General features: G+C 51.0%; 5 protein-coding genes across 5 annotated transcripts; 2 read left to right on the top strand and 3 right to left on the bottom strand.

Moving 5' to 3' along the window:
* Positions 1 to 1,264: 1,264 nt before the first annotated feature.
* Positions 1,265 to 3,111, bottom strand: BDZ99DRAFT_538318 (uncharacterized protein). Its single transcript, XM_033726635.1, has 3 exons — positions 2,412 to 3,111; positions 1,575 to 2,361; positions 1,265 to 1,528 (listed from the first exon to the last, which is right to left on the bottom strand). The coding sequence occupies exons 1-3, from the start codon at positions 2,664 to 2,666 to the stop codon at positions 1,311 to 1,313; spliced, it is 1,260 nt and encodes a 419-aa protein (XP_033573158.1). The 5' UTR covers positions 2,667 to 3,111; the 3' UTR covers positions 1,265 to 1,310.
* BDZ99DRAFT_479471 (uncharacterized protein) lies at positions 3,059 to 3,644 on the bottom strand (the record flags this gene model as incomplete). The annotated part of the gene is made up of 2 exons (XM_033722236.1): positions 3,059 to 3,492; positions 3,533 to 3,644. 2 exons carry the CDS (start codon positions 3,642 to 3,644, stop codon positions 3,059 to 3,061), a joined length of 546 nt encoding a protein of 181 aa, XP_033573157.1.
* An 880-nt stretch (positions 3,645 to 4,524) lies between these two features.
* Positions 4,525 to 6,254, top strand: BDZ99DRAFT_538312 (ankyrin; the record flags this gene model as incomplete). The annotated part of the gene is made up of 3 exons (XM_033726634.1): positions 4,525 to 4,551; positions 4,802 to 4,829; positions 5,072 to 6,254. 3 exons carry the CDS (start codon positions 4,525 to 4,527, stop codon positions 6,106 to 6,108), a joined length of 1,092 nt encoding a protein of 363 aa, XP_033573156.1. The 3' UTR covers positions 6,109 to 6,254.
* A 400-nt stretch (positions 6,255 to 6,654) lies between these two features.
* On the top strand, positions 6,655 to 7,662 carry BDZ99DRAFT_394182 (uncharacterized protein; the record flags this gene model as incomplete). The annotated part of the gene is made up of 2 exons (XM_033715876.1): positions 6,655 to 6,787; positions 6,944 to 7,662. The coding sequence occupies 2 exons, from the start codon at positions 6,655 to 6,657 to the stop codon at positions 7,660 to 7,662; spliced, it is 852 nt and encodes a 283-aa protein (XP_033573155.1).
* A 772-nt stretch (positions 7,663 to 8,434) lies between these two features.
* BDZ99DRAFT_490146 (thioredoxin-like protein) lies at positions 8,435 to 9,524 on the bottom strand (the record flags this gene model as incomplete). The annotated part of the gene is made up of 4 exons (XM_033723036.1): positions 8,435 to 8,637; positions 8,679 to 9,006; positions 9,069 to 9,394; positions 9,443 to 9,524. 4 exons carry the CDS (start codon positions 9,522 to 9,524, stop codon positions 8,435 to 8,437), a joined length of 939 nt encoding a protein of 312 aa, XP_033573154.1.
* Between the last annotated feature and the right edge of the window lie 377 nt (positions 9,525 to 9,901).

The following is a 9,901-nucleotide window of genomic DNA, read 5'->3' as shown; positions in this document are numbered from 1 at the left end:
AAACAATGGTAAGCCGTGCTTTCTGGGGTAACTTTTTCGAGTAAATATCCAGTCAAGAGCGCCGAACTTTGGTGTCAAGTAAGGCAGAAGCATTGGTAGATAGACTCCCCTTCTTGAAGACCCCTCTCGCACTTCTCTGCATCCTCTTCTGTTACATTAATACAAGCACATACAACCACTATTACCTCCTGTTACGTAAAAGCTAGCCCCTAAGCATTTTCTTTGATCTCTCCATGTCGTCCACTCTCGATCTCCTCAAGCCGGCATCGCCGTGCCCATCAACACAACAGCAAGTGCAACTCCTATACAGTTCAAGCTGCAATTGATGCGCCAGTCCGAACACAACAAGCATGATCTCCGTACCGTGCACGTCATAAGCCAATCCTGACGGATGATCACGTCGTACGCCAACTTTAACAAAACTTCATGAACCCTGTACGGCGCAAGCTACAAGCCACCCGACCGTCGAGCCATTGTACCGTCATGCAACAACACCTTATCGAACTACACGGTCAGTGGAGACATCAGTGGGGGTAGTCGGCCATCATCGTCAAAAGCCTGGATCGCGGGCGCCGTGGTGGGTCCAATAATAGGGATCACCGTCCTTGTCGGACTAGGGTTCTGAATATGGCATCTCAAAAGATAGGCGAAGGCAAATGAACTCTTTCGGCTGCAGCAATAACCTGCCTCTGAACCTGCCGCCGTGGCGGAAGCACCCAAAGGCTCCTGGGTCTTCGTGCCAATTGAAGCGGCCATGTCACCTCCTCCAACAGTGTGTGTTGTTGCCTCCTCAAGCTGGATCCATTCATCCAATTGGTCATCTCAGCAAGCCGAGCTCTTCTCTCTATCTCTTGTCCATGGAACTCCTGGTTCGCAGCATGAAGTGGAACTAGAGGATAGGGGCTCTAATGCTTAATATCATGGCCCTCGGAAACGAGATGAATGGTACCAGCGCCCGGCTATCCTCACACGACAACGAGACGATGCCATGTTCTTAGTTGAGCTGATAGCTCATCATCAAGCGTAGCCAAAGAACGATAGAGTCACTCAAGAGAATAGGATTGCTAAATCGAGTGAGAAAAATGGGGTGGAAAGAGATCCCTCGCATAATAAATACAGTCTAGCAAGGTGATAACAACCACAGCTTACCTCAGTACAGATGAGCAATTTGGACCCTATCCGATGCCAACAGATTTCTCGCTCGTATCCTACTTTGAATCTCGTCAGACATGCAACCACTGCATCAGAACCCTAAGGATACAAACATGGTTTACATGCTAAGCGTGCCACCTCTTGTACCAGTGGGCCAACTAGTCCATATCCAGTCGTCGGCGCTTAGAGCCCCGAGAATCGTGTTGTTTCTTCGGAGTCGCTAGCAGCTTCGTCGTCGCAGCACCGTCAACCTCCTCGTCCACGCCATTCCCATCCATATCTACATCCTCAGCAGTGAGAATTACAATTTCTCCCAAATCGGTTGCAGTGCTACTCTTCTTCCAGCCTCGGGGAATCATCACATGAGGAACTAAATCTGGGATTAGCAAGGTAATAAGGTAGCATGAGTGACAATATCTTACTTGCGACGAAGTCCCGCCCTCTGTTTATTATATTCTCAAGTTCATCGGTTTCTATGACACGCTTGATGAATAGATCAAGCAGCCACGCGTCCCGATCATACCCTGGGCCCGGCGCAAAGTCCATACTCCCAGGATGACTGCGGCACATGTGCCGTACCAACCCTCCGACTCCGTTGAAGTATTTGATCTCGCGCGACCCTTCTATACGGGTCGAATTTGCTCTGCATACTGGGCAATGCATCTCGATGAAAGCGCCGCCGGCGCCTTCTACTACACAGCTAAGCCAGGCAGGGATCGTGATGGCTTCCTCGGTGTTGTCGGCGTCAGCCACCTTCCTCGGTTTGGTGACTGTAGCTGCAGATTTGGTGTTCTTCGTTTCTTGGATGATAGAGGAAGCCTGCTTGTAGTTGGCGAGGTGCGAAGCTGGGCCAGGGGTTTCATTCTTTAAGATGCGTTTTGCGTTTCGAACGGCGTCCGACTCGGTGAGGATGGGGTTGTCAAAGGCCCTAGTATGAAGGCCTAGAGTGGAAGCGCCCATGTTCTTGTACATGTACGCTGTGGTGACAGCAACACTATCCATGTAGGGCTTGATCTTCAGAGCAGATGCGGGGAGTGCAGGCTTGTGTGGTGTGTTAACGGCAACATCGGCGGATTCGCCCTGTCCATTTTCAGCAACCTCGATTTTGGTTCCTTCTGCTAGGGCTCGTTGGACGTCCGGCATATCAAGGGCGGAATGATTTAGGTTGTGGCCGGGGTCTCTGAGTTTCGCTATCTCTGATATGACTCGCTGAAGATGGTCAGTCAGTCCTGAGTAAACCGGATTAGAAGCGGACTTACTCCTTGCTCAGCTAGGACGGCCTCCCAAGCCGAGTCGATCTCGTCTCTCTTCTTACTATATCTCTCTTCCTCGCGCTTCTTTTGGAAGTAGAAGAACCTGACCGCAGACTCACAGAACTCCTTCTCTTCCAGCTTTTTGAATGCCTCCTCATGGCCGTTGTTGAGATCATCCATGGACTCTCTCTCTCGCCGTTTCGCCTCTGCACGTAATTTAGCAAGTCGGACTTTATCAAAATCCATGTTGCGCAGGGTCATGGTGGATGCAGGAGCGGCTGGTGTGGCTGATGGGGTTGGAAGCAGGAGGAGCCGCAGATTGCGGCGTATGTCAACAAGCAGTACTGTCACTCATTCACTACGAATTAGGATGCCTCACAACACCCCGACAAATCTGAAGGCGATATTTGCTTCTGACAGGCAAGGTTCAGCCTGGAATTTGATCTTTTGAGATCATTCGTTTACTTCATTTTGCTACCATGCCCGACATCATCTAGCCATCGTATGAAATGTGGCACAGACCTTAGAAGCAGCCTACATAGTCGAACCTAGGCATCGCACTCTTCCATCTGCTACTACGAGTGTGCAGTTCTAGCTAGCAGCCTCATGATATCGTGGTCAGGTTCAGCAGCTTGTAAGAGCAGCCGCCGGATCTATCGTTCTGCACCGCCGTCTATTGGTGCCCGTTCTACACCGTTCAATGGCATTCCTCCGCCCTCATTATCCGCCTCGCCATCATTCTTACTGTCATCCCACTCCGGAAGCGCCTCAAATTCCTCGTCAGACATAGGTGGATGTACGACTCGATCATCGATATTGTAATTGAACGGCGCTTCTAAGTCTAGATTATCCAACGAGCTAGAGCTCCATTCTCGAGTTAGATCAGACCTATTCTCCTGGAAGAGCTGGCCTGAAGCTGTCCTTTGGAGGGATGGGTGGGGACCACCACGGCGGATTGGAATGCCTTTCAGATCAAGGACTAGAACCCCTTTCGCGGACCCAACGGGAGTGGAAGGGTTTACAGAGTTGGCTTCGCGGGATTCCGATTGGAGAGGTTTGGCTGATTTGGTTTCCGGAGGGTCCAGCTCTATTCCGGGAGGGGAAGGCAGTGATGATGCGCTCGTTACCTGTCTGCGTGTTGCTGATTTCTGTAGTCTGATAGGTCTGCTGACCCATAGGAGTGTTGGCAGAGCTGGAGCTCGAGGTAGAAGCGTTGTCGTTAAGCCCGGAGGTGCCCATGCGTTTGGTGGTGGTGTAATTTGGTGAGGCTTTTAAGAAGGGATAAGGACGTGCCTATAGCATTGTAGATGACCAGAGGTTCATACTATAAAACCGCGTGAAAGTGGTAATAGAGAGCACCCACCTGGTGAATGTCTGGTAGCGTTCGCAAGCAGCGAGTGTAACGACGAGTTTTTGAGCAATGCAATCCCGAGGTGAATGAGGTGAGTTGAAGTCGTGCTCGATAGTCAGTCTCCTGACTGGAGTTGTCCTCCAGTAAGAGAATATGATCTTTCTTGTTCCGGCCGGTCCAGCAATAATCCTGGGATTAGGACCGTCTGCAGCTGAGTCCTATGAAACAAAAGTCCCCACAAAGTCCCTCGTTAGCCGATGGCCGTCCAGAGTTATGAGTTCGACTCACTTAGATTGGTTCCACTAACAAACTAAAAATCCCAAACGTTGTTTCCTGACATGTCAACTCTGTGAAAATAACACTTATCCACAAACCAAGAAACCCCAGCCCGTTGTTTTTCTGCTCTTTTAATGCTCACCATCCCGAATTGGGAGAATTGTTTTTTGGGGAGGGCTGCGGACATGTGATGTTATAATAGTTCGCTCAGTAAATGTGGTGACATTAGTTGCTATGACCCAACTAGAGACTATGGCCTACCAGAACTTTCAAGCAAAGCGCGCGAATTATTACCCTAGAGTGTTACCGGACAAGACAAGTCCTCCCCGATCTCTTTCCTTTTAGCGGGCGGCACTGTAGTCGGGACACTCTCCACATGTCATCGAGTGATTTATTCCTCGTTACGTAGCGGCACTTTGACAGTGCATGCAAAGGGGACGCGGAGGGTGGAAGAAGTCACGAAATCAACCTCGCTAGATCTCTGATGTAAAAATGCCAAGCCTTTCTGGCAACCTGCAGGTGGGTCTGACTCTGTAAAAGGCTCCAAAGACCGATTGAGCCTCGTTTGCGGGTGCCTATAACGTTCCATCGTAAAACCTTTCTCCTCCAGAATCCCCCAACTCCGCTCCATTACACCTCATCGAGGCAAGAGAACGGCCACAATGGCGAACAACTTCTCTGAATGGCCGCTCGAGCTCTTTCGCTTGATGCTCGATTACATTGTCACAGCGCAATGACAGGCGGGCTCAGATTTCCGAATAAATAAAAGATTAAATGTGCGGGCGAATGTGCGGAAGGTAGCGAGGTTGAGATTAGTTTGCAGTACGGTTTCTCTATTCCCAATCACTATCCTTATAGTTCTCCCATTCAACTTCCTGAGACACTACTATACATTTTTCAAGTCCCTCTTCGTTCCTCAGACCACTACAAAATCCTAGTTTTTCGGTCGTTATTTTGATTTTTAGAGTACAGGGGCACGCTTGACGTTATTTCAAATCCCAAGAAATAATATCAGCTAGCACTTGACTGACCCATCCAGGACTCTTCGACTCCGAAATCACGCGTGCCCTCGCCTCCCAACTTACCGAAGCTCATGCCACTTCAGAGTACGACTGGCGCTGGAATCCGCGACTCGTTGCTGAGCGCCTCTATCAGCAGGTCTCTCACCTTGCCCGCAACACGAACGTCATCACGTACAGCATCAACAACATGCTCGACCTTCTCTCTACACGCGCTGCTCAATCAAGCATATCCCTCACCTCGCGCGAGGACCACGGCGAAGCGCTGTACGCTCTTTGCGAAGGTATGGTTAATTTTAACGGTATGTTAAATTCGTTTACGACCGGCCGATTTGGAAATTGTGTACCGTCTACGACTGATTGGGGCATGGAAAAGTGGCGTCAACTTGTAATGTGCGCGGTTGAAAGTGGGAATGCCGGAATCGTGGAGGACCTGTTGAATCGTGCGGCCATATTGAGTGGCGACTCATCCTTTTGCGAACTGGAACTCCCGTTTACAGGATGGTGGCTGGAGAGCGATGAAAACGAGGAGTCGTTCGACCTCGAAATTCTGAAGCAGGCAGCATTTTTGGAGGCCGCGAGATCGGGAAGGGAGAAGATTTTGAGATGTCTCCTCAAACTGGGCGTAGACATTGATGTGAAGGACCACAAGTCTCGGACACCGCTGTTGCTGGCGACGGCGCCTGGGTTTTACGATTGTGTCAAGTTGCTGCTGGAGAATGGAGTAAGTGTCAAGAAGTGTAACATGAGTAACAGCGGCGGCGTGCTGGGGTTGGCAGTCGAAAAGTACCACATAGGTATCGTACGGCTATTGCTAGAATATGCGGCGCTGGACCCGCAGTACAGGCTACCGGAGGAGGGGAGGGCAGACATGAAGTTTGAATGGCGAGGGAACTCATGCAAACACGGTCCGTTGATTATATGGATGTCGAGGAAAGGGATATGGATGCACTGGCAAGAGGTGATGAGAATGACCAGCGAAGTGTACGGGCTGGACCCGGACTGCGAGTGTTTGAGGAGATACGACGAGACTGGTATTGTGATAAGGGTTGACTGATGTTATGGATCAAGGAAGTTTTCACAAAGTTGTGACTTTTACATGTGCATCCAATTTTCTAAGGCTGTGTTGAAGCACACTAGGCAGAATGAGAACTAGACAACAAGAATTACTCACAATTTACCAAGGTTACCTCATTCGCTCGGTCAAAGATAATAACTTCGAAACTTCCGAATCTACAATAATCTGCTAAAGCGCCCTAAACAGCGTCAAGCCAACGTATAATACATTATGTACAGACTTTCGTCAATATACTCCGCCTTATCGAGCCTCTCTTAAAAGCTAATCATACTCAGAAGCTACTACAACTCCTCTGTTTCATTGCAAGTGAGAGATCCGCATAAAAGCGCATGTTGAATAGATGTTGAAGGTGTGAGGTGAAGTCGTAAAGGTGAGGTCCCAATTTGAGGCGCGCCAAGCATTTTATCTAAAGGTGACCGCACGTCACCATCACATTTCTCTGCCCAACAACCTTCACCAACGCTCCGCACCCTCCCAGATTCCTTTCCTTAATGCGACGACTTCAAAACACCCGCGGCCAGAATCATGGAGGCCACTGGGGTTGACCCTGCTGGCGACGAGTACAGCACCTCGAAACCTACCAAATTCCGTTTCAAGACGAAGCGGGCACGATCGGAGAAGGATCACGACACAGAGCACCGAAACAGCGAGAAGAGGCGTCGATCAGAGAAGGACGACGGGCGCTCTCACCGCCATCACCGTCACCACCACCGCAGCAGCAAGCGGCGCAATGAACAGTACTCAGGCCCAAAAGACGATCCAAGCGAGTTCGACGACAGCTACGATGCAACCGCGCGGTCAACGCATTACCTAGACCCAGACTCCGCATTCCGGGAGTCTCTTTTCGACGCCCTCGCCGACGATGAAGGTGCGGCGTACTGGGAAGGCGTCTATGGCCAGCCAATGCACATATACTCAAACACAAAAGAGGGGCCTAAGGGCGAGCTGGAGCAGATGACAGAAGAGGAGTACGCTGCATATGTCAGGGCTCGGATGTATGAAAAGAGCCACGAGCATATCGAGGAGGAGCGTGTGCGGATGGAGCAGGAGAGGCGGCGGAGGAAGAAAGCAGAGAAGGCAAGGGAGCAGACGAGCCAGATGGAGGAAGAAAGAGAGGACTTCCAGGCGAGAGTCGAAGCGAGTCTTAAGAAAGGGGAGGCTAGAAAGAAAGCGAAAGAGACAAAAGAGTCGTGGACGACGTACAACAAGAGATGGGAGGAGCTCAAGGCTAACGCGGACCAAGAGAAGAGCGGGAAGGTGGCAATTCGAAACGTCATTCCATGGCCAATTCGATCAGGACAGTGGAAGGATGTAGAAAAGGACGCTATCGAACAGTTTCTCCTGAACGCACCAGTTGCTGAGGATGGGCTTAGTACTCTACTAAAGCTCGAACGCGTAAAATGGCATCCGGACAAGATTCAGCAACGTTTTGGCGAAGGAGGCATTGATGCCGAGACCATGCAATTGGTTACTGCTGTCTTCCAGGTTGTGGACCGCATGTGGAACGATCTTCGGAAGAAGAGCAATGGCTAAAGTCCAGATTAATTTCTCATTCTACTGGAACACTTCAGGCTGCGCATGCTGTTACTGCACCGAACCACCCCACGCCCATTCAACCTGTGCAGCCTCGAATGTTGCAAGCACGGCGTTGGATTAGGGCCCCAGTCACGCTACTCGCTGCGATTATAATTTCGTGGACCTGCTTCAGTGTTCTAACACCCCTCTTAAGGCTAGTTCCGCCCCTTCGATTTCAGCCCGGATGGTTTTATCTCTCATCGAGGGTTCACGCTACGTAGAGCGAGAATAGGTGTAAGCAAAACCAGAGGAAGGTTATGTTCCGAGGGGCACTGTTAGAGGTCCCACAGCGGACGGGAAAGCTTAGGGAAGGGTATGGCTTCTTTGCGATGCGGTGCGGTATGGGTGGACCTTCCTCAACGTGTGATGAACATGGTGTATATGTTACCAAAGTCTCTGCGGAGACTTATACCTCATACTCGGTGAATTGGATGCAACATTGGCAACCAACAAACTCAGAATACATCAATGGTTACCCTCTTTTCGATGATTTTCAGACTTCTCAAGAACCCCAATTTAATCATTAAATACCTAAACTCGTACTGCGAAATCCTATCAAGTGCCCTCTCAGCCTCTCCATTCGTAGTTCTCGTTTCAGGCATTTTCCGGCACAATCTCAAAATAGCTCCTTTCACGTATAACACCATTCAGAGACCCTTCAAGCTTCTCCGTACGCGGCTCCAACTCCAGTTTCGGCGTCCCTAACCCGGTGTCCAGCTTCCTGAACACTTTAAACGTCTGCTGCAGCCTCGTCGCGCCCTGCGCCGCGGGCGGTGGGAGGCCTCGATGAGGAGGAGCACTGCCCGGCGACCCCGGGGTCTCCGACTTCACCCTCAGATGCTGCAAAATCAGGCTCCCATTCACCGTCCGCGACGGTACTTTGTCCAGTCCCGGCGAAGGCGGGAACTCCTTCGCAGGTGTGCCTGGCCGGCTCTCAACCGGATCCGCGAACTCGAGCCGGACCTTCGACCTACGGACGTTCGCCCAGCTCCCATTGCCGCTTGGTATGCGGCTCGCCGATAGCGGGCTTCTCACTGAGGGCGTACCGCGGTGGCTCTGCCCGCTGCTGTTGCTCACGGTCCGCGAGAGCCCGTGCTTAGCGTCCAGGTCTGCGACTTCGATGTCGCCGAATTCCGCCTGGAGGCGCGCGAATCTCTCGTCGTAGTCGTCTTTGATGGTGTCGGCGCCGATGGCCCAGTTCGCGGGGCACAACACGCCGTGGATCATGACCGCTTGGAAGGCTTCGACGAGGCGGAGTGCTTCGAGGACGCTGCGGCCGACGGCGAGGTTGTTGACGGTAATCTGTGAAGGTCAGATTTGAGTTTGAGGCGTGAAATTACGGGTGGTGGGCTTCCCTGCTGCACAATCCCACTCGGATCGGTAATGAATATCAGTCCTTCGTCCTCGATCAAGCACCCATAGTCCTTGCTCATCTTATGGCTTGGATCCGCCAGCAACGGCAAATCTATCTTACCTAATCCACCAAATCGTGGTGGCAGGCTTTGCCAGTGCCAGAGGCTGTGTTTGGTATCGACAGACACAAACGCCGCAGCGCAGTTGCGGTCGGTGAACTCATCAAGGGTGTTCTGGAAAGCGAGAACTTCCGAAGGACATACGAAGGAGAAGGTGGCTGGAATGAACATAAGAAGCAGCCATTGGCGGTTGCTTTTATAGTAAGAGAGGGAAATCTCTGAATACTGGTTAGCACGGCGCAAGAACTGAAATGTACAGTTACTACCTCTGAACTGGCCGGCGAGTACAGCGTCGCATACGAAGTCTGGAGCGTGTTCGCCGATACGCACTTTAGCGAGTGCTGCCATTACTTCAACGTGTCAAGGTAGTGCGACTGTCTTGATGTGTGTTCGGACGAAGAGACTCGCAAAAATGAGAATCAGCCTCGTCATCCACCCAGGCCTTTGAAGTACTTAAATTCATCTCTCTCCAACGTGTCTCACACTCCTAACAAGCACTCGGTAGAGAACGACGCACCTATCGTGAGTTATGACTTACTTGAGGTCATGTGGTTGGGATGTGAGACATCGAGACATCGTTTTCGTTGAAGTCTACATTCCCAACGCTTTGTCTACGCGCTATCAAAGTGAACACTGTACAACCGGTTGATAACAACACCGCGTTCAGAGAGCTGATCGACTTGCTACACGTGGGATTTAGTTCCTGGTCGGGAAGTCAATCTTCC

This window comes from Mytilinidion resinicola (genome assembly GCF_010093595.1).
Source record: "Mytilinidion resinicola strain CBS 304.34 unplaced genomic scaffold BDZ99scaffold_16, whole genome shotgun sequence".
NCBI classification, from domain to species: Eukaryota; Fungi; Ascomycota; class Dothideomycetes; order Mytilinidiales; family Mytilinidiaceae; genus Mytilinidion; species Mytilinidion resinicola.
Note: the sequence above shows the minus strand (reverse complement) of the source record. Positions and strands in the feature narration are given on the sequence as shown.

Coding starts and splice junctions, on each gene's coding strand:
- BDZ99DRAFT_538318 (XM_033726635.1), bottom strand. CDS start 2,666: ATGACCCTGCGCAACATGGATTTTGATAAAGTCCGACTTGCTAAATTA. Junction 2,362..2,411: donor CCGTCCTAGCTGAGCAAGGA/GTAAGTCCGCTT, acceptor GACCATCTTCAG/CGAGTCATATCAGAGATAGC. Junction 1,529..1,574: donor AGGGCGGGACTTCGTCGCAA/GTAAGATATTGT, acceptor TGCTAATCCCAG/ATTTAGTTCCTCATGTGATG.